This window comes from Ylistrum balloti, unplaced genomic scaffold, assembly GCF_031769215.1.
Source record: "Ylistrum balloti isolate Yb309-2 unplaced genomic scaffold, AGI_CSIRO_Ybal_v1 Utg369756, whole genome shotgun sequence".
Classification (NCBI taxonomy): domain Eukaryota; kingdom Metazoa; phylum Mollusca; class Bivalvia; order Pectinida; family Pectinidae; genus Ylistrum; species Ylistrum balloti.
The window spans coordinates 632208-657580 of NW_026781957.1; the positions used below are offsets into that span (position 1 = coordinate 632208).

At 36.7% G+C, this 25373-nt stretch overlaps 1 protein-coding gene across 1 annotated transcript in view; it reads left to right on the top strand.

The window, feature by feature from the left end:
• Positions 1-5038: 5038 nt before the first annotated feature.
• The window catches only part of LOC132543488 (uncharacterized), a 69582-nt gene continuing 49247 nt past the window's right edge, over positions 5039-25373 (top strand). Inside the window, exons 1-3 of the mRNA XM_060206996.1 lie at positions 5039-5128; positions 6125-6316; positions 8729-10286. Of these exons, the coding sequence (XP_060062979.1) occupies positions 5039-5128; positions 6125-6316; positions 8729-10286 (1840 nt within the window). The remainder of the gene's footprint in view (positions 5129-6124; positions 6317-8728; positions 10287-25373) is intronic.

The window sequence follows — 25373 nt, forward strand, 5'->3', positions numbered from 1 at the left end:
TCTATTCAGCAGAGCAGTTAGTCATGGTTGGAAGAGTCTTTTCAATTCTTTTAAAATAAAGCTGAACCTGTTTGTAAAATCTATTTAGCTGTACCATTTCTAGAGTCTGGACAAGTAATTGTTTTATTATTGAGATGAATTAATGAAAAGCTTGGTGTTATTTTTAGGTGATTAACAAGGATTGATGTTTGGGCTTCGCAATAAGTAGATATAATTTATCAGTTAAGCTTGTGTTATAGTGATCTATGATGTCATATTTCATGGTGTTTAAATTTACCATATATACTCTGGGGAGACATGTTAAGTATGAATACATTAGATTAATAATATCCAAACTTACATTCTACTGGGGAAAGTGTTTTTCTGTTAAAACAGATTACTTAATTAAGTACACTGTCTATGTACAATGTATATGTATATAAATAGCATTTGTTCAATGGTAAATACATTTATTCAACCAGAAACATTCTACATAGAAGAATTGATTGTCTTGTCATTATGGAGTTCTCCAAGGTATATTGTTCTGTTCAGTATACATGTAATTTCATTTGTAAACATTGACTTTTATCATTAACAAATAGCACTGTGGAATTAAATTCTATTTCATATGAGTGTGTAGAATTAACATGACTTTGAAGTTTGCATGTTTAAAATTGTCTGTGGTTTTGAAAAGTCAAGTTTTTGTCTGTAGGGAATTTCAGTGAAGGTAATCAAAGATGATAGTTTACCTGTCCATACTCCAGAGTATTCTGACAGAACCTCACTCTCATAGGTTATTGGCCTTAGACATGCAAGATGTATTACAGTTATTCAAGGGAAAGATATGTTTGTGAATTTTGAACAAAAGTTTTTACTGATGATAAGGTGGGGGGATTGCGTGATGCATGTAGAAAGACCTAGAAATGTTGCTGTAAGATTAAATTGTATACAAGAAACAGTTACTGTAAGATTTAAAGAGGATGGGGCTGTAAATACACAGCTATTCATTAATTCAACAGGTATTGATTTCAGCCTTACACCTGTAGCAGGTACTGTAGGTATTCACTACTAGATTTAGATAGGATAAAAGCCTATATAGACTAGTACAGGTAGATATACCTGGGCTCTTGTCCAGATCTACAGGTAAGACAAACAGCTGAGAAGATAAAATGTTGCAGGCTATCTTTTGTTGTGTTTAAGACTGATAGATCACTTGATAGACGGAACATCTCATTAATGAGTCAAAAGGTATTGTACTTACAAAGTCAGTACATCAGATTCAGCTGGAGGATATATGTGAACATTTCCCTCTAGCAGTCGAGGTTTAATCAAACAGATTGATTAGAGCATCAACTGATCAATGTATTCATATTGAAATGCATCCATGTCTGGTAATAAGCCCATCCAGATCTATTGCAATTTTAGTAGATAATGCAGTATTAGTGTTCTGTAATAAATTCACCTCCCAGTTAATTACCTCCTGTCAGGTTTGCCTCTTAGAGATTTTTGTGGTGAATTTTTAAGTTTTATTTTCTTGTGAGTTCACAGCTCCATTTACAAAATTTTGATGAAGTTACAAAGAAATAAAATGTGTTCTGAAAAGTTTGCAAGTCCCACATGAAAAACATGATGCACTCAGTTATTCAAGTCCAAAAAATCACTGATTATTTGGATTACAAGCACAGTCCTAAAAGTGGGAACTACTAAACATAACTTTAGGGTACTAAACATGCAACATCTGCATTATTTTTATTTGGTATTCTTTTAAAATTATCCACTATCCAAGGTAAACAAGTTGATTACCTAGGTTGATAACCCAAGTTGATTTACCAGGTTGGTTACCTAGGTTGATTATCTGGGGTTGGTTACCTAGGTTGATTACCTGGGGTTGATTACCTATGTTGATTACCTAGGTTGATTATCTGGGGTTGAATACCTAGGTTGATTACCTGGGGTTGATTACCTATGTTGATTACCAAGGTTGATTATCTGGGGTTGATTACCTAGGTTGATTACCTGGGGTTGATTACCTGTGTTGATTACCTAGGTTGATTACCTGGGGTTGAATACCTAGGTTGATTACCCAGGTTGATTACCTAGGTTGATTACCTGGGGTTGATTACCTAGGTTGATTCCCTAGGTCAGAGATGAAAAATTTCCACCGATCAGCGCATTTCCGCCTTTTTCATGGCAAATTTGGCCATTTTTGAGATCGATGCAAATCCGGTGAGAAAATTTCTGGGGTGGGGGTTAGGTATGTCTTGATTATGCATTTTATTTTTAATCTTCATCAGCTCTTAAATCCTTCGATTTATATGCCCTTATAAACTGTAAAACTAAACATCGAGCAGTTACGAGCACCGAGTTTGCGGTATTGTCAAATCGATAATACGAAGGAAGATAACTCTTACATCAGTAGAATGTTTAAAAGCTATAGTTGAATTACAACAGAGATGAAAAATTTCTGCCGATCGGCGGATTTCCGCCTTTTCCAATGCCAGCCAATTTCATCTCTGCTAGGTTGGTTACCTAGGTTGATTACCCAGGTTGATAACCTAGGGTTGATTACCTAGGTTGATTACCCAGGTTGATTACCTATGTTGATTACCCAGGCTGATAACCTAGGGTTGATTACCTGGGGTTGAATACCTAGGTTGATTACCTAAGGTTGATTACCTAGGGTTTATTACCTAGTTTGATTACCTAGATTGATTACCTAGGGTTGATTACCTAAGGTTGATTACCTAGCGTTTATTACCCAGGTTGATTACCTAGTTTGATTACCTGGATTGATTACCTGGGGTTGATTACCTGGGGTTGATTATCTAAGTCGATTACCTAGGGTTGATTACCCAGGTTGATTACCTAAGTCGATTACCCAGGTTGATTACCTAGGTTTGATTACCTAAGTCGATTACCTAGGTTTGATTACCCAGGTTGATTACCAAGGGTACGTTATGGAATTGGCCCACCTATCCTGATATGTCTGACACCCATAATGTTATTCAGAGAAGATGAATAGACTAGGGCTTTTGGAAAACAGCAGTGATAACATTCTTACATTTTGAAATGATTACCAGGGCTGGATGTGTCCATACGGAATGTGGAAAGGTTAAAGTTTGAGGTCACCTACTTTAAAAGTTATTTAGGGAAAACCATGTGTTTAGGCAACACATGGTTTTCCCTAGGTAACTTTCCAGTTCAATTAAATTCAAAGTATATTGCATTTTTCTAACACAGTTACTCTCTTCATGTATTTGTCTTGGCCAACAGGAGCTATTATATCACAAATATATATTATAAATTGATGTAACTTGTATCACAACTGTTGTTAAAAGATAAAGTTTGTACACTGGTAGAGCTTGGGTAAATGAATATCAATTTAATTATGTATCATGAAAATGATTTAGAATTATGTATACAGTACCCTGAGGCTTGAAAAAATGTTTGTATATAAATAAAGTACTGGCTGATCATGGACCTTTGTTATCTGTACACAATAACAATTATCAGTATAACACACTATATTTATGCATATCTGCAGTGTAACTGGATATATACAACTTATCAGCCTTTCTGGCTGTTCAATTATGCAAATTTAGAGAGCCTTTACTCTTTGGTATGTACATATATACTTGGAATAAATCAATTTCCTGTGTACAGTTTTCACCTACTCTGGTTTGTTTATATTCATCAGCTGGTATACAAGATGTACGAGATCCAAAATCTGTAACAATTACAAAAACTAAAATGTGAAAAAAGTTAAGTGATTGATTGTTAATTGTATTTGAAGAAAGGAAGATTCTATCTTGTATCAACTTGGATTTGGATGAGAAATATAAAAAGATATCTGTTTACTGTGTAGGAGACTTTATAGTTTGTAGAAAGATCAGAAAAAGAAGGTAAGTGTTAATATGCTGAATTAATCACCCCAGCAGGGATTTTCTGCTGTTGTGTTTAGAAACAAAAATTTCTACAAAACATTGAAAGTTCATACAGAATTACACTGTATCATCAGTAGAATACTCATGAATGTATTAAAAGTGAAACTCATCATATTTTTTGATGAAATTAATGTCTTACATTAAAATCAGTCTCTAGTCAGAAATTATACATAGTAAAACAATTTATTTATCTGTAGTTTAAATTGTCCCTGGGTGTTGTTGATGAATGTTACTTTTAAACCATAGAGCAGTCTTTATAACCAGAGATATGATTCATGTCTTTTGATGAAACTTGGCACATCTAACATGTACACACTAAAGAAGAGTGTGAACTGTATCAGTTTAACATTACACAATGTAGGCACTATGTTAGCCTCCCTAGAGGTAGTTCACTTCACAGAGGTGTTATACAGGTAGTTCACTATACACAGGTGACACAATAGAGAGGGAGTTCACTTCATAGAGGTGTTATACAGGTAGTTCACAATATACAGGTGACACACTATAGAGGTAGATCACCATACACAGGTGACACTATAGAGAGGTAGTTAATTATACACATGCGGCACACTATATACAGGTAGTTCACAATACACAGGTGACACATTATAGAGAGGTAGTTCTCCATACACAGGTGACACACTATAGAGAGGTAGAATGACCTATTTAATTATCATATTTTATATCAATACAGCACAACAAATACTTTTACTGTATTTTTTATACAATGTACATTTGATAATGACTTGGCCCAGTTTTAAATCATCAAATTAATTATGTACTTACATTAGGTATGTGCATCTATGTATTATCTTACAAAGTAATCTGTGATGGCAGCATTGCTTCAGGCAAAATTTTAATGTTGGTGAAACTGAGACCTGGTGAGATCTGTGTGTAATTTAATTAGTTGATGTTTGAACCAGTTTAAGTAATAAAGTAAATTGAGATCGGCTTCATAAGAAAATTGAAGTATGTAATTTGATTTAATACTTGAAATCTTAGGAGCACCTCAAAACATCCAGAAAAGATGTTGCAGAATTTTGTTAAGATGTAAATAGTCTCGTTTTATTGGTGAATTTTCTGTGAAATTTTGGATTTGATATTTTGTATTGCAGATGTCAGGTGGTACACAGATGGAAGGGGGGCAGCTGCTCAAGTGTGGGGACGGGGAGTTTGAAAAGTCCATACAGGGGATGACACTCAAGGTAGGTAACTCATGTGTGTTTTGTAGATTATTTGTCAATTAGTTATTTTTTTGTAAGATATTGACATTGCATCAGTAGAAAATGGTTTAAGGTCTACATAGTATATGATACAATGTTTATGTTGTATTGTATGGTAGAACATGGTTTAAGGTCTACATAGTATATAATACAATGTTTATGATGTATTGTAATGATAGAACATGGTCTCCAGACTACATAGTATATGATACAATGTTTATGTTGTATTGTATGGTATATAATGGTTTAAGTTACACATATTATATATTAAAATGTTTATGTTGTATTGTATGGTAGAACATGGTCTCCAGACTACATAGTATATGATACAATGTTGATGTTGTATTGTATGGTAGAACATGGTCTCCAGACTACATAGTATATGATACAATGTTTATGTTGTATTGAACATGGTTTAAGGTCTACATAGTATATAATACAATGTTTATGATGTATTGTAATGATAGAACATGGTCTCCAGACTACATAGTATATGATACAATGTTTATGTTGTATTGTATGGTAGGACATGGTATCCAGACTACATAGTATATGATACAATGTTGATGTTGTATTGTATGGTAGAACATGGTCTCCAGACTACATAGTATATGATACAATGTTGATGTTGTATTGTATGGTAGAACATGGTCTCCAGACTACACAGTATATGATACAATGTTTATGTTGTATTGTATGGTAGGACATGGTATCCAGACTACACAGTATATGATACAATGTTGATGTTGTATGGTATGGTAGAACATGGTCTCCAGACTACATAGTATATGATACAATGTTGATGTTGTATTGTATGGTAGAACATGGTCTCCAGACTACACAGTATATGATACAATGTTGATGTTGTATGGTATGATAGAACATGGTCTTCAGACTACATAGTATATGATACAATGTCTAGTTATGAATACAGACAATACCATGTAATGTAAATATGATGAAATTTCCATGTTGCAGAATCTGCTGGACACTATCTCCATGCTTCAGAAGGAGATGGGCCGCGAACAGGCAACCTTTAACTCACTGAGTGCACAACTGGCTTCACTGAACAAGAACTCACGTCAGTACAAACAAATTTCTAAGGAAATGAATACCTCTCAGACCCGGCTCACCATGCTCATGAACCGCAGCATGAAGTGTTTCCAGCAGGTAAAGATGTTTCTGGCCTTTTGGCAATGTAAACTGGAATGATATGAAAATAAAGTTTTAAATCATATTGATGATGTTGTAAATTGAAATTACACAAAATAATGTCCATGAAATACTGGTAGATATTGCTCTGAAGTTCAGTGAAATGTCTCTAAACTGAGCTTTCTCATATCCAGTAATTTTATGCATCATAGCACAATTTAATGACTGTAAACTGTTTAAGATCCTACCAATCAGGTCCAAGAAACACTATGATGCTGTAAACTGTTTAAGTATCCTACCAATCAGGTCCAAGAAACACTATGATGCTGTAAACTGTTTAAGATCCTACCAATCAGGTCCAAGAAACACTATGATGCTGTAAACTGTTTAAGTATCCTACCAATCAGGTCCAAGAAACACTATGATGCTGTAAACTGTTTAAGATCCTACCAATCAGGTCCAAGAAACACTATGATGCTGTAAACTGTTTAAGATCCTACCAATCAGGTCCGAGAAACACTATGACGCTGTAAACAGCTTTAAGATCCTACCAATCAGGTCCAAGAAACACTATGATGCTGTAAACTGTTTAAGATCCTACCAATCAGGTCCAAGAAACACTATGATGCTGTAAACTGTTTAAGATCCTACCAATCAGGTCCAAGAAACACTATGATGCTGTAAACTGTTTAAGATCCTACCAATCAGGTCCAAGAAACACTATGATGCTGTAAACTGTTTAAGATCCTACCAATCAGGTCCAAGAAACACTATGATGCTGTAAACTGTTTAAGTATCCTACCAATCAGGTCCAAGAAACACTATGATGCTGTAAACTGTTTAAGTATCCTACCAATCAGGTCCAAGAAACACTATGATGCTGTAAACTGTTTAAGATCCTACCAATCAGGTCCAAGAAACACTATGATGCTGTAAACTGTTTAAGATCCTACCAATCAGGTCCGAGAAACACTATGACGCTGTAAACAGCTTTAAGATCCTACCAATCAGGTCCAAGAAACACTATGATGCTGTAAACTGTTTAAGATCCTACCAATCAGGTCCAAGAAACACTATGATGCTGTAAACTGTTTAAGATCCTACCAATCAGGTCCAAGAAACACTATGATGCTGTAAACTGTTTAAGATCCTACCAATCAGGTCCGAGAAACACTATGATGCTGTAAACAGCTTTAAGATCCTACCAATCAGGTCCAAGAAACACTATGATGCTGTAAACTGTTTAAGATCCTACCAATCAGGTCCAAGAAACACTATGATGCTGTAAACTGTTTAAGATCCTACCAATCAGGTCCAAGAAACACTATGATGCTGTAAACTGTTTAAGATCCTACCAATCAGGTCCAAGAAACACTATGATGCTGTAAACAGCTTTAAGATCCTACCAATCAGGTCCGAGAAACACTATGATGCTGTAAACAGCTTTAAGATCCTACCAATCAGGTCCAAGAAACACTATGATGCTGTAAACTGTTTAAGATCCTACCAATCAGGTCCGAGAAACAGTATGATGCTGTAAACAGCTTTAAGATGCTACCAATCAGGTCCAAGAAACACTATGATGCTGTAAACTGTAGTAACATTCCACAAATTAGGTCCAAGGAACAGTTATCTGGTAAAGAATTTGAAAGAAAAGTTTTACCTGTCTTGGTATTTAGAGGCAGAACTGCAAGGTAGATAGAAGGTATATTTGTAACATGAGTGTTAATCAGAATATTTTGTCACGTATGCTGAATATGTGGGTAATGAAGACCCTCTGGACCTTTTGTTACAGGAATGTAAAGTAATCAGTTATGACATGTCTATATGTTGTGTATTTGGCAAATGATCAGAGAGCTAACACATTGCCCCTATACTTCCACTAGTTCAGAAGCTTCAATGTAATTAGCCTGTTTGTAAGACAACAGCTGGTGAACAGTATCACCTCAGCAATCTCCCTGTAGAGCCCCAAACTATCAGTGTGTCAACAGGTCTTCTGACCAATCAGAATGTCTTGTGCTGGTATCCTTACCTAAGTAATAGCTGTGATAGGGGTCACCACGGGTAGGTATACAAACTCAGGTTTTTATTCATTAAGAGAGGGATATCAGCGATGCATATCTATTAAGAAGACAGTGATGTTGAGAAGTTTTTTCTCTTTTTTTTCTCCGTCTCTTATACACAAGATAAATATTTTGCCAGTTTATCATCTAGAATTTGTTGATTTAAAAAAGATGCTAAAACATTTGTCCCTTTTGATAATATTTCACTTTAGACAACATCACATAATTTCCCTTTAAGCTTTCATTCCAATTAATTTTTACTGTTTTGTTTGTAACTAGAAAGATGCTACTTCTTGTCAATGTATGATATGTAGCCTGTGAAATCCTTTTTGTCTTAATTTTATTGTCTATGTTTGTGTTATTACAGCAAGGAAACCAACATGTGAAGACCCCTGCACCTGCTCCACCTGGAGTTCAGCGCCACAGTTCCAATGTCGAGCAAAAGGAGGGTAGTTCAGGAAACAACGTCCAACGACGACACTCTGCGAAGATATCAGCCACAGAGGGCGAGAACATCAAGAGTGGATTTGATGCTAAAACAACCACACAAAACACAGGACCTAAGAAACCAGTTATCTTACAACCCATAGTAAACAATGGTAAAATGCCAAGTAATGGTCACTCGGGCAGTAAGGTATCGACAGCCAACTGCGTTAGTGATACCAGTACAGTCTCCACTTCCGTGTCCTCAGTGGTAAAGACTACTGTCAGCCCTCCAGTAACCTCACTGACCAACAGCACCTCTTCTACTGCAAAAACATCCTCAACCAAATCCGTCGGGATTACTCCAGTAAAAAATACTACTCCTGTTACTAGCTCGTCTGATGGTGCTAAGAGCACTTCCATCTTAAACGTTGGTGTTAAAAACACTGTACAAAATCTAGAGAGGAAATCTGTAGTGAACATGCCCAAGGTTATAACAAATGGTGCAGCAGCTAGGTCTACAACCTCCAACACTTCCGGAGTTGTTAAACCTAACAGTGATAAGACGGTTATCTCGGTAACAAGTTCTAGTAGTAAATCTATAGTAACAAGTGTTGTCACCAAATCCACAACAACTGTCTCAAAGACAGTGTCAAGTGGTACTAAATCAGTAACAAGTAGTGTGCAAGAGTCATCAGAAACCAAGAAAATACCAGAAGCACCTGTCGCTCCTACTCTCAAAAAAGTTTCCCAACCTTCTAAGTACAGCCGGCCCCCTATTAATCAACCAGTGGACCCTCGAGAACAGATGCTTAGTGAAATACGCAATTTCAAACGTCCTGCCAATGCATCTGAAGTGGAACCATTAAGGAAATCAGTCACTGAGGTCAAACTAGGCATAACACAGGGCAGGCAAGATCAACAGAAAAAAGTAGCCACTATTCCACAGCAAAAAGCAGTTCCTGTCTCAGCTCAGCAAAAAGCAGTTCCTGTCTCTGCTCAGCAAAAGAAAACCGCACCATTTTCTGTTCCTCAAATGTCAAATGTGGCTTCTCCTGCAGAGAATCAGCAGGTTACATCTTCAGTCTCTGTCAAAACAATTTCTAGCGAAAAAACAAAAGAAACTGAGAAAAAAGAGAAGGAAATTGTGGTTCTTGAGTCTAAGTCTAGTGGAGATCAGACTGTTAGGCTGGAACAGATCAAAGTGTCAGATGACAAAATTGTAGAAGATAAGCCTAAGGTCACACAGGTCAGTACCAAGGTCAGTGACAACAGTGAAGCAGAATCAGAAATACCAGCTCTGATGACCACAGAAGACTCCACAGAATCAGAGGGGGAACAGTCCGAGAAGTATGTAAGCTCAGTGACCTTCACACACAAACCTTTGAAGTCAGCAGAAGCTGTGAAGCCAAAGACAAAAGTTCTGTCCTCAGCATCATCAGCTGATGTGACTCCTGGGCCACCTACAGCTGCTGTAACGACGCCAGCTGAGCCAAAGCAAGGTAAGTGTTATGATGAGTGTGTCACACATGTTGTGAATGGTGGCAGTCATACCGCCGTGATTCCTGAAAAGATACAAGTAAGTAGATATTTCATATATACTTTAATAGAGAAACTTTTGATAATTAATTACATTTCTGATAGATTTACAGCTAACGAGGAAGAAAAGTAAATTTGTGAGTTGAAAACTTAGATAAAAAAATAGATTAATCTCTAGGTATGAGTTGATGAAAAATGAATTGACAACTTGGTATCAATTTAATTCCATTCTTGAAAGTATCTTTTTTTGTTCTATAAATGTCTCAGATTATTTATAAAGAAATTTATAATAGAAAGTTTTTCTGAGTAGTCTGCGAATTGGTGACCATTGTAATCTCTGTTGATGAGATTACAGCATATATCCTTATGCAACATCATGCTGCATGGTCATTGTCAATGATAAGAGAAACACACTATGTACTACTGTGCTCATAGGTGTATGTGGTCATCCAGAGTTTAAATACATTGTATGTTGAACCTGTAGTTAGTTATATATTGTATTCTGTACCTGTTGATAAAGTCAGGCGGTACTTATATATTGTATTCTGTACCTGTTGATAAAGTCCGGCGGTACTTATATATTGTATTCTGTACCTGTTGATAAAGTCAGGCGGTACTTATATATTGTATTCTGTACCTGTTGATAAAGTCAGGCGGTACTTATATATTGTATTCTGTACCTGTTGATAAAGTCCGGCGGTACTTATATATTGTATTCTGTACCTGTTGATTAAGCCTGGCGGGTTGGAAATAGAATATACAAGTGATGACTTGGTCTGTATGTTAATTATCTCAGTAAAAATAGCTATGTGTATGTTACCTGGCTTTTTGTGCAGAAACCCCCTCTCAAGTACCATAGACAGAATTCAAAAAATTTGGTCACAAGATAAGTAAGTTACCATACATAATGGCAGTTTATATGTAAAAACTTCACAAACAGTGCTTGTACTGTTCACATTGTAGATTAAAGTCCCCCCTGAATAATAGGGTATGTTTATTGGGCTATGAAATGCCATGCTCCAGCGGACACAAAATTTTGATATTAAAATCGTATGTATAATGGTATAGAAGGATGATGTTTTCAGCTGTACAAAAACTGATATAGTGTGTCATACAATAACTGGCAAATCCTATGCTTGTCCATGGTTTAAAATAGCTAAGACATTATAGTGTTGTACCTAGCAGTCATTCTGTCATTCAATCCAATGTTCTGTCATAATTTGGTTTCTGCTCATTAATGTTTTGACAGATGGAAATATTGGACTGAAATTGGTATGTAGTTTTAGAATGAGAAAACGCAATAAAATTGCTTATAGTTTATTTCTCTTTATATGATTTTAGATTAAATTAGAAATTTAGAAAAATTGTGAGTTTCAAATCCAAAACTCCATGTAGATATTGCACTGCTAATGTGGAGATGAGTTATATGATGAGAATATGCTGGTCAGATTCCTGTCCTTTGTAAATGCACACATTTTCGAGATAATCTGATATTTGTGCTTTTTGTAGTGAAAGTATTGATATATGTTTGCACTAAATGCGGTCTCTGTTGTGGTGTGCCAATTCATCATTGTAGGGGTTTATCAAAAAGTGATAATTACCTTACTAGTTATCCTGATTTGTAACAAATTAATTACGTTTAAAGTAATTTTTCCCTGGGCTTTTGTCCTCAAGCTTCATAAATTTCAAGAAATGTTTAGTTAGTAGTCCAGATAATGAGGTGAGGTCTGATTGTTTGATAAACAGACTAATAATGCAGAGTTATGGACCTTAATATTGGATTAGGTAGATTTGAATATGTTTCAAGTTTTCGGCAGATGTATATAATGTTCGCTAATCATCCTGAGGTTATATTATGTATTTGTTCAGGAGTGGGGTACATCTGAAAGTTTGTATTCCACAAGATTTTCTCTACTTTTATTCAGTTGAGAGCTAAACCAAGGGAAACTTGATTGTACAGAACTAGTATATAAACATTGATGGGATATGTTATATAGCAAAGGATACAATATATTGGACATGGAGGAATAGAGTAAAGATCCAGGAAAATTCACTATTAATCTGTGGATTAATCTTTTTGTGACATTTTTACTTCATTTTCTTAAATTAGTATACACAGTGTCTTTATCGAAGCAATTTTATTGTAAAGAAAAAAGTAGGATTTTTTTTTCAGGGATTACTCAATTTATCCATTAACTAGAAGTTGTCAGAGAAATAAATATATATTGGGTGTCAAAAACGGAGCATGATACGTAGCTACAGGTGCAAGCATTTGTAGAGGGTTATTGTGAGATGACTGAGAACCCTATATATGTAGAGGGTTATTGTGAGATGACTAAGGACCCTGTGTATATACAGGGTTATTGTAATATGACTGAGGACCCAGATGACTGAAAACCCTATATTTGTAAAGGGTTATTGTAATATTACTGAGGATCCTTTGTATGTAGGGGGTTATTTTAAGATGACTGAGGACCCTTTGTATATACAGGGTCATTGTAATATGACTGAGGACCCTGATGACTGAGAGCCCTATATTTGTAAAGGGTTATTGTAATATTACTGAGGATCCTTTGTATGTAGGGGGTTATTTTAAGATGACTGAGGACCCTTTGTATATACAGGGTTATTGTAATATGACTGAGGACCCTGATGACTGAGAGCCCTATATTTGTAAAGGGTTATTGTAATATTACTGAGGATCCTTTGTATGTAGGGGGTTATTTTAAGATGACTGAGGACCCTATGTATATACAGGGTCATTGAAAGATGACTGAGAACCCTATATATGTAGATTGTAGTACATCTGAGGATCTTGTTTATGTAAAGGGCTATTTTATGTTTTATCTGAGGACCCTGTGTATGTGGAGGGTCACTGTGATAAGATTGAGAACCTTTGACTATACCATTAAGGACCAGTATTGAAAACTCTAATACACAGGACAGATTGGCAGAGCAAACTTGTCCACCACATATCAACTTCCATGCTGATGCAGGCACAATATGTGAGGCCTTGAGTAAATTGTGTGCCTTAATGTATAATAGAAGTGGTTTATCTTTATGTACTTTGTTGTACGTTCCATCGTGATATTTAAGTATACAGGTATTGTATAAAAGTAATGTATGTAGAGTGTTATAGTATGCTTTTCTTGCTAGTGAAATGGATCACTTTTGTCCACGAAAATGGCCTGGTGCCCACTGCTATTAATTCAGTGTTATATAATGAATCTATTGCGATACAATCTGTTGGTATAAAAATACATTTCTATGCCTTGGTATATAGCAGTCTACAGTTACATAGAAAACATGGTTGTATAGTCCACCATTAGATATGTATGATTTGGTTAGGTTGACATCTGATATTACTTACAGATATGATCAAGGGAAATTATTTAATTCTCCCTTTTTTTTTTAAATTACAGAAATTCAGTCAAAATTGAATTAAAGTGTGACAGGCATATTAATCAAAATCATTTTCAGAGATGTTTGTTAGAATTTTTTATTTTAATTTATTGTGATTTCAAGCAGCCTTTTTCATTTTGCATTATGAATATGTCTTTCAAGCATTACTGTTGTCAAAAAACAGCTGAAGGCAAAGCAGAATTTTGCAAAAAATGTCACACATTTGATAAAATCAAACTGCTTTGGCAGTTGCTGATAATACCATATCAGAAACCATTTTAAAACAAGCTGCTTAAGTGTATGTTGATATGACTGACATGGACCATGGCACAGAACAGAATCACAACCATGTAAATTTTCGTTGCACAACAAGGGGGATAACTCTGTAGACACTAGACAAGAAAATAGAACATGTCGGTTTGGATACTGTTTACATGAGAGTATTGTCATTTGAAATCAGCGTGTTTTAAAATGAACCGAGATAAAATTCTGCTTCATTTGTAATTATTGTATCTTGTTGAATATTTTGGGATATAAGAATAATTATATAGTGATAACAGTAATTATAGTGTTATAAGAATCAGTGTATCTAGATAGCTGTGATAGAGTTCATATTTTACTGACCTCGTTCAAAAACTAGCAAATTAACTAGATAGAATATTCACACATTTTAAAAGAATTTAGGATGAGATGAATGACACAGATCTGTAGAAACTGGTAATATTGAGATATGAATTAGTCTCACTGCTAGCATTTTAATTGTGCCTGTGTGTTGAAGTTATGTTTGATGAGCGAGGTTAGGAAAAGGTCTGCCCTTGTTAGGAAAATATGCATTGACATTGGAGAACTTGTTTTAAATTTTCATTTTCTTCTTGTTGATATGGAAATGAGAGTAATCTGACCATGTCGCCCACATCATACAGTACTAGACACTCCTGGTATTTATGAGGGGACACATGTCTGTATACCTGTCTCAGGTAAACTATATAACCTATAGATTACATTTGATTCACAAATGTGTTTATGTAGATTTAAATGAACAATACTCCCACATGAAAACAAGCATAAGGCCGGGTTTAACTGTCACCCTGATTGTGTATGGCTAGTAGTACTTAATGGCCTGGCTATTGTTATGTTCGTTCTGTTGTATTAGATCACTTTGATCAAATCTATGGTTAGTGGTATTTATATTGAGAGCAGACGACAGTTTTATGCCTCTATATACATGTCATGCCTGAATGAACACCAGATCTGGTTAAACCACCATAACTAGCATACACACACGTACATGTCCTATCACACTAGAAGCCTCCCCTTGCCAAGTCTCTTGATAAGCCTGACACACTGCCGGATATTTACAACCTATATTTTATGGCATGGCTTTTATTGTACAGTTTATCAACATCACATGATACAAGCTGTTTTATGGTATTTTTTTTATCAAGACTGGATATGAATTCTGGGACGTATGATGTCATATCCTGCTTGTTTGATTGTAAATAGAACCACTGCCACTGTACAGACAGAGTATTGATCCAACTGGACACGCCAATACATAGATGTAATCCTGTCGACAAGTCTTAGTTCCTAGTTCACTGAATGCTGTGTGTGTCCCGGAGCCTCTTGCAAGTCCTAGATTGAGCTGTGACGTCAAGACTACTTTTTGTGATTGATGATCATCAGAATGTTTGTCAGTGATTGTTAAATCACTGACTGTAGGAGTGAATGGTGAACCCATTTGTCAACACAGACATTCACTTTTTAAAAACGAAAAGAGAGAACATTAGACTTGACACAGATTTGAAAAATTCTGTTTTAATCATGAGTGATAGTCCCAATGTTTTAAGTCCCGTAGAGGACCAGTCTCACCTGTCTGAGACAACCCGACTACGCATGCAGCGTGTCAGGGAGCTAGAACAACAGCGACTTCAGCGTGTATTGGCGAGGAGCCTTACCACTGCTCAACAACCTCACGTGTCACAACAGGATACGGCTGCTGAATCAAGATCTCCGAACTTGAGGTCACCAAATGTAGGGTCAAGGTCGCCCAGCTTAAGGTCATCTGGACGTGCTCGCTTTTCAACTCCTGTGCGTATATCAAGAACTATGAGTGAGGATCGCAATGATGTTGTTGTTCCGAGGTTACCGACTAGAGCTGAAGATTCTGATAACAATAGTCAAGCCAGCAGTGAAAATCCTAATGACAGTGACCAGAATGAGGCTTCTGCTGGAGCAACAGGTAGAAATTCTGTCTTCCTGAAAAAACTTGATGAACTAGCCTCTGCTGCTGAAAATGATACTATAAAGGCTAGATATCTCAGACTTAAGGAATTAGAGGAGATGAGACTTTCTGGGAAATCTGAGCGAGGGGAAAGTAACCCACCTTTTAGAGGCAGTACCACACTGGGGCGTAGTGCCTCTGTCAATGAACATACATCGTCTGATCGACTCTCGCGCAGGAATTCGGATCAGGTGCGTCGTAGACATGGTTCTCCCATTATGACCAGGAGAGTTCTTCCAAGTAATGAAGATTCTTCTGAAACACAACTATCACGAGCTTCATCAGCCAGTAATCTGTACACACCAGACCTTTCATCGTTAGACAGGATGTTCAGTGATAGACGACAGGAAGGCCTTCGAAGGATAGAAGAGATAAGTAAACTAAGGCAACAAGGAATAAGAAGCATATCGATGGATGTTGACCCCGTAGAGAGGTCAGCTAGGGAGCGATTTCTCGAATCTCTTAATGTACACCCAACTAGATCTAATATTGAACCGCTTTCATCTGTGCTGTTCCCACCTATACAGTACTCAAGTATTGATGAACGACTTGAAAGTGTTTCTCCACGATACGGCAGTGATACATCTTTGAATAGAGTGGGAATGGGATCTTTTGATGACGTTCGACGAGTAAGTGGAGACAATTCAGCGCAAACCACACAAATCTATCGTGACACATCAGGGCCTGGTTTAACCTATGTGGATGAGGAAGGTCATTCGCAGTGGATCACACCTTCAAGTCCTTTGTACAAACAGATGAAAGCCCCTGAGAAGCCGACACCAGTGGATCTGAAACTTGAAGAGCGTAAAAAGCGCAGCCTTCTAGCACGGGAAGGGCTAGAACATCACTTCCTCACTGAATGTTTTGATCCAGATATCAGTTTTGAGGAACGAATAGGTCTGATACGGGAAAAATTATATGGTTCTAAGGTTCTGATACCCTCAGACAAACGTCGTGCAATGACAGATCGGGGATGTCCTGATGGTTCATCAGATACGATGAAAGACTCTAGTGCTTCTGGGGGAAATGAAAGTGAGGGAAATCGATAAAACAGTAATTTAGAAAAAAATAATTGATGTTTCTTTATATTGCTGAAAATGCTTTTACAAAAATATATTATTAGGGAAACTTTCTTAAAATTGCTTTTGCACGAAGGAGTAATGAAATCTTTGATAAATTTGCTTTCTTCTTACGGCGCAAAAGTTACGCATAGCAGAAGTTCCCTGATACATAGTATGTCTGGTATGCTAGATGTTATGATAATAAATGTTATACTTATACTGATATGTGGATAGAATAATACACACAAGATATTGTGACCTAATTGAAGCTATGCAACATGTATTCTTGTCCATACTAAAAAGGTCCCATATTATATGTAATCAGTGCCATTTACTCGGTGTACTAGATTGGTAGTACGTAACTCTAGTTACCCGTTATCAACACTGCCTAAGCTGGTCCAGTAAGGAAAAATGTCTTAATACCCTTTTATACTGGTATCGTTTGTTTCTCATGCCTTGTCAACTTGTTTGCTATAAACCTATTTTGAAGTGTAACACAAAGATATATGGATATGGGAAACAACCTACTTTCACTTTCAAAACACATTCTCAGTTACCTATGACATGATTAACAATGTGAAGGTCATTTTTCCTTCAACTGTACACTTACAGATACCTGCCACAATTCAAAAATGTCTTTTTTTATCATTAGATAATTTGTGTGTCCACACTATCAGTACAGCCTTCCATATAAGGAAATCAAGATGTCTTATTTGTTAACTGGATCGATGTTAGCCATGTTGGCAGTTGGTAACTATAGTTACATGTACATACCACCTGTTTAGTAGTGATTTACAGTAACATTGAGTTTAAATCTGACAGGGGATCATTCGGTGATATTAAACAGTGTCATTAAGTCAGAGTGAATGACTAGACCATGAAATCCAGACATGTATTTAGTTATATTATCAATTTTATTATATCATGTTTTCATGCTTTTACTAAAACACTAATACTAGCTACATAAATAAGTACAAAGTTTAATATAAAGGATTGTAAATGACATTGGTCCAACGTCATTTATGATGACTTAAAATTAAACCATATGTCCATTATGATGGCTTAGAATTAAATCATATGTCCATTGACATCAGTCACATTTCCATTATGATGACTGTAAATGACATCAGTCACATTTCCATTATGATGACTGTAAATGACATCAGTCGCATGTCCATTATGATGATTGTAAATGACATCAGTCGCATGTCCATTATGATGACTGTAAATGACATCAGTCACATGTCCATTATGATGACTGTAAATGACATCAGTCGCATGTCCATTATGATGGCTTTACTAATAACATTACTAGCTGAAATATCAACCATAGATTAACACTAATAGCTTATGTCTGATATCATTATGGTATTTATTGAGTATGTTTACAGATCATATTGTTGGCTGATATTGGCTGATTTTTCTTAGAACTGTCTTTCTCAGTAAGTTCATATACTTTTCTTATCCTAGGGACAATCCTGTTTCCATTCTTATGTATGGGTGTGTATTGTGTATAAATCTGTGAAGTAGGGTGTCACTGTGATTGCTGACAGTGGGAGGTTTTCATACCAGTAGACCATCTGTTCTGTTAGAAATCACAGTGTTTCTCTGTTTCATTAAACACAATGGTTACACACCAGCTCTCTTACAAACAATAGCAGGCCATATGGTTGTTGTTGGTGACCTTATATGCCTGCTTTACCTGTATTGTTTGAGTGATCACAATTGATATAAGATCACAGACATGTTAAACTTAGTGTTATGTAAGGCCTGTGACAACTGTGTAATAAACGTGAATAATCAATGTATATGTTCATTAAACATTGTGCTTATAATTCAGAGCTTTTTACTTGTTACTTTGATTCCTGTAAGTAATTGATGTACATAAATGTACAGTTTTCAATAACAACCTTCATTTCTAATCTGGAACTACAAGTTACCCTGGAACAATTTTCAAACAGAAATATTTGACCTATTACAGCTCTTATACCAATCAATTGTCACATTGATCTACTTATCTATGTACGATCACAGTACATAACATTGTTTTAGGATCGTCATAGTGACAGACATTACCAAGTGTGTTACATGTTTCTGTTAGACTAATTGAATCAAATGTATGTAGGTATGTGTGGTGAAACTAATACACCAAAAATGGGAAAAATTCAAGAAAGGGCTCTGAAATTCATCTATGACGACCACGAAAATACATACGAAAATTTATTAGCCAGTTCAAAATTACCCTCTCTCAAAATTAGGCGCCTTTGAAATTTTGCAACAGAAGTTTTCAAAATTAGCAACAATCAAACACCAACATATCTGCATGACCTCATAAACATAACAGAAAAATCATATACATTTAGATACCATAATACAGCGGAAATACCACAGGTTAGGACCACAAAATACGGCAAACACTCATTTAGATTAGAAGCACCTAAAATTTGGAACACCCTACCAGACCATTTCAGAACAACAACCACACTTACACAATTTAAGACACTAATTAACAGCTGGTATGGGCCAAAATGTAAATGCAACACATGCACACATGATTACAGACACACATAGAACACCTATATAATCAGACACATTTTAACAACACTATATTTTAATATATCACCTGCTAAATATTAAAGTTTTTTATCCGAGTAGTTCTATACTTATATCTTATCTATTATGTCATTGTGTATTTAATGTGTAACTGTATGCATGTGTCGGATGAAATAGCTCAAAAGAGCTAATGTTTGTATTGTTTTTAATACCGACAATAAATAAAACTTCATTATTATAATGTGGGATACAGAGAATACCTAATAACAAATATACTTCATCAGTGTATCTAATACTTAAGTATTTTACATGAGCGTACAGTACAAGGGAAAGATATACAGAAATATTAGATACACAAGTAAAATATGTTTATTACTGAAGGCAGTATTAGATATTCTGTTTATTTTCACAAGCAAAATACCCAAATTACTGTCTTTTCGAGAACACTACTCAGTCATTATAACTTCGCAGTATGCAACAAAATATAGTCTGGTTTTTAAAAAAATAATTGAATATACAAGGTGTATGTAAATTCAAGGAAAGTTAGACTTGTGACAAGTTACTAGGTGACTGGAAATATGGTGGCAACCTACAGTTGTTGCTGTTGTCCTCTTGAAATGTTGTATTAGCTCCACATTCAAGATGTTTAGTTAGGGATTAGATTTGATCTCTGATAAAGTGACTTGGTTGCATCCTTCACTTGACTTTCATGGAAATGAATGTTTACCATGGAATTGAAGGTCGTGTCACAAGTAAACGACCCTTTCTGGTTTTGTGTTTTTTGTACCGGGCTTTATGATTTGTCAATTTTGTTAGATGATTTGTGTTCTGACTTTTCATTTGCGTATGTCTGCAGAAGTGTTATTTTTGCGATAGTGTTTTATACCTTTAGCAATAAAACTGCTTAATGAAAGATGTTTGAGTGTATAGATATGTCCAGTTCTCTTTACCTCTTAGAAGATAGTAGAATCAAGTCACTTCATTTCCTGATGAAGTTATAGTAGACTGTATGCTTTTGTTCTGGACAAAAAGACACAATAGTGTATTGTTTTGTAACATTACTGTATTGAACTTACATGTCACAAAAAAACAATGTAATGCAGACAGTTAAATTTTTCTGGAAAGGGTCCTCATGGTTTTTATTTTGTTGATTGGCTGAATTTCAATATTATGATATTAAATAAAGTTGTTTAGTGAAAGGGCATTCCAGTGATACCTTTTTAAGCCACCATTGATGATGGTGGACTGTTTTAATTGGCTATTCAGAATGGATGGATTTTTTTGTATCAAATTTCATATGTAAGTTGCCCTTGGTCCTTGCTGGTATCGTTTTGATTTTAGGACTGATCAGAAAAAGCAAAAATGGCTGACAGGCATCCATCTTGGATTTTTTTTCAGTGAAGTTTTTTATTGCTATTTCTTGTTATTTATATTTTGGTACTGATCAGAAAAAGAAAATTGTCAACAGGCGGCCATCTTGGATTTTGACTTTGAAAGTTTATTATCGCTATTTCTTCAGAAATACTGGATAGATCATTTTCAAATTTCATACATATGTTCCCTTTGGTCTGTATTTGTGCTCTTTGAATTTTGGTCTGATTGGAAGAAAAACTCCTGAAGACCATTTTGGATTTGGTAAAGATTATCATTGCTGTTTCTGCATTGAAATGTTCAAATCACTGATTATTAAGAGGAAAAACAGAGAAAAAAAGGGAAAAGATCCAACTTACAAAGAGCAAGTAAAGGTCAAACAGTGATGGATGCAAAGGTCCCTATTGGATCTCTTGTTAAAGAATAATTAAACTAAGTATGGGAATTGATTTTCTATTTTGTTGTATGCATGGATTGACATTGGGACATGATCCTTGTATAAACATACTCATTTACACAAGGTTCACTTTCCTATATCAGTCCAAGTAATCAACAAATTGACAATTGATCATTCAGTAATTCTGTTAACAATACTAATACCATCAGAACTTGGTATCTATAGTACCAGGGAACCTTACAACAGTAGACTTTGACATCAAACAACCTCCGTTAGTCTTCAGCTGGATGAGTACAAGATTGTACGAAAGACACACAATTGAAAAAGGCCTTTCAATACAAACTACACAGTAGTGCCAATTAATGAATGACCATGCATCATACAGCTGGTTCATCCTTCTAGGACTCGTCAGTGATGCTACATCATACAGCTGTTCGTCCTTCTAGGACTCGTCAGTGATGTTACATCATACAGCTGGTTCATCCTTCTAGGACTCGTCAGTGATGCTACATCATACAGCTGTTTCATCCTTCTAGGACTCGTCATTGATGCTACATCATACAGCTGGTTCATCCTTCTAGGACTCGTCATTGATGCTACATCATACAGCTGGTTCATCCTTCTAGCACTCGTCAGTGATGCTTCATCATACAGCTGGTTCATCCTTCTAGGACTCGTCAGTGATGCTACATCATACAGCTGGTTCATCCTTCTAGGACTCGTCATTGATGCTACATCATACAGCTGGTTCATCCTTCTAGGACTCGTCATTGATGTTACATCATACAGCTGGTTCATCTTTCTAGGACTCGTCATTGATGCTACATCATACAGCTGGTTCATCCTTCTAGGACACGTCATTGATGCTACATCATACAGCTGGTTCATCCTTCTAGGACTCGTCAGTGATGCTACATCATACAGCTGGTTCATCCTTCTAGGACTCGTCATTGATGCTACATCATACAGCTGGTTCATCCTTCTAGGACTCGTCATTGATGCTACATCATACAGCTGGTTCATCCTTCTAGGACTCGTCATTGATGCTACATCATACAGCTGGTTCATCCTTCTAGGACTCGTCATTGATGCTACATCATACAGCTGTTTGGTCCTTCTACGACTGGTCATTGATACTACACCATACAGCTGTTTCGTCCTTCTAGGACTCGTCATTGATGCTACATCATACAGCTGGTTCATCCTTCTAGGACTCGTCATTGATGCTACATCATACAGCTGGTTCATCCTTCTAGGACTTGTCAGTGATGTTACATCATACAGCTGTTTCATCCTTCTAGGACTCGTCAGTGATGCTTCATCATACAGCTGGTTCATCCTTCTAGGACTCGTCAGTGATGCGAAGAGCCAAAATTTTGAGACAAAGGAGGCAACTGGGAAAAGCAAAATCTATTCAAAAAAAGTCCAAATCAAGATTGGTAGGTACACTAAACCCATTGTACAATGAATTTCATAAATTTCAGAACAAGTAAACTTGCATGAATTTGGGCATGTTTAAATGTGTTGATCTAACATGTCCCACACATGTTGGTGAGAGATGCGGACTATAAAGTACAGTGTCAACATTGTTTTGGCAAAGACATGTCATTTGCACTTTGTGCTTCATCAAGCATTCTTTTGTTGAAAGAAAAGGTTGTGAAGACACTATTATAGAAGACTATCAATGCATCGTTGAACTGTAAGATTCCATTTAATGATCACCAAGCAGGTTTTGTGGCCACTACAGAACCTGAACCACACTATAATGCTACCAACACCACACCTGCCTTGTTATCAACGTAACATTCACCATGATGTTGAAAAACATGCTGACACCCATCTGGACGATACAGCATGAATCAGCGGCGTATCTTGGCTTATTCTTGGATTGTATGTCCATTGTGGCTCATTAGCAATGTTCTGTGCAGTTCTAAACTACTTGTACAAGTGCTGCATCCTCATGAAACGACATGACATCATAACCTTCAGCCAGCCTGTCCGAGGTCAGTCCAAGGCGGAAGTATAGAAAAGATATTGTACCTTAATGGACACTCTTGCTACTGTGTTTTGGGTGTTTCCAGCCAACAGTTACTGCAATGTTTTGTTGTGTTCATTGTTAGTTACCTTTGGCATCTTTTAACCAATGACAAACAAATTTCAATATCAGATTTTTATTGCCTGATACATGAAGGATGACAAACTTTGAAAAGCTCAAAACGCTGTCATTTGTATCGGAGTTCATGTTTTATATTGTGTTATACAAAATGCCTAACAGTAGTGTGTTAACATTTTTAGCTCACCTGGCCCAAAGGACCAAGTGAGCTTATGCCATAGCCCGGCGTCCGTCCGTCCGGTGTCCGTCAACTTTTCGTTTAAACAACTTCTTCTGAAATACCGAAAGGCGTAGAGTTATCATATTTAGCTGGAAGGTTCCTTTGATGAAGCCCAACAAAGTTTGCAAAAAAAAAATAACCTTGACCCATATTCATGGTCAAAGAGGTCAAATGTGTTAAAACCTTTAAACGACTTCTTCCAAAATACCAGAAGGCCTGGAATCATTATATTTGGCTTTACGGTTCCTATGATGAAGCCCAACAAATTTTGCAAAAAAAAATAACCTTGACCAATATTCAAGGTCACAGAGGTCAAATGTGTTAAAACCTTTAAACGACATCTTCCAAAATCCCGGAGGGCCTAGAATCATTATATTTGGCTGGAAGGTTCCTTTGATGAAGCCAAACAAAGATTGCAAAAAGAAATGACTTTGACCCATATTCAAGGTCACAGAGGTCAAATGTGTTAAAACCTTTAAACGACTTCTTCCAAAATACCGGAAGGCCTAGAATCATTATATTAGGCGACTATGTTCCTGTTACGGTGTCCTACAGAGTTTGCTGAAAGAAATGACCTTGACCAATCTTCAAGGACACAGGAGTCAAATGTGTTAAAACGTTTAAAAAAATTCTTCCGAAATATCGAAAAGCCTAGAATCATGTTTGGCCAGTATGTTCCTTTTATGAAGTCCAAGAAAGTAAAAGAAATGACCTTGACCCATAGTCAAGGTCACAGGGGTCAAATGTGTTAAACGTGGAACATATGCACAGATATAGTAATGTTGGTCATAAAGATCCAGGTGAGCGATACAGGCCCTCTTGGCCTCTTGTTAAAATATTTAGGTTGTGTGTCTTTTTGTGTCAGTATATTTTCATTCTCAAAGACATAGTTCGCAAGTATGATAGATGGTCACAACCACAAGTACAGATGGTATACTGGTCACCACCACAGGTACTGGTCTGCCGGTTACCATCACAGGTACTGGTCACCACCACAGGGTACCGGTCTACAGGTCACCACCACAGGTACCGGTCTACTGATCACCACCACAGGGTAACGGTCTACTGGTCACCACCACAGGGTACCGGTCTACTGATCACCACCACAGGTACCGGTCTACTGGTCACCACCACAGGTACTGGTCACCACCACAGCTACTGGTCACCATCACAGGTACTGGTCACCACCACAGGTACTGGTCTACTGGTCACCACCACAGGTACCAGTCTACTGGTCACCACCACAGGGTACTGGTCTACTGGTCACCACCACAGGAACCGGTCTACTGGTCACCACCACAGGGTACTGGTCTACTGGTACCAGTCTACAGGTCACCACCACAGGTACTGGTCAACGCCACAGGTACCCGTCTACTGGTCACCACCACAGATACCGGTCTACTGGTCACCACCACAGGGTACTGGTCTACTGGTCACCACCACAGGTACTGGTCTTCTGGTCACCATCACAGGTACTGGTCAACACCACAAGTACTTGACCACTGTCATGACCACAGGTACTGGACTACTGTCATGACCAGTCAGTGCTCTTGATCTGCCAGATTTGGGGCCGAATCCCAGTGCAAAATAGTATCTTTTTTTCCCAATTTAGACCCCAGGTTTTCCCAATTCTAAGGAAAATGCTGCTATTT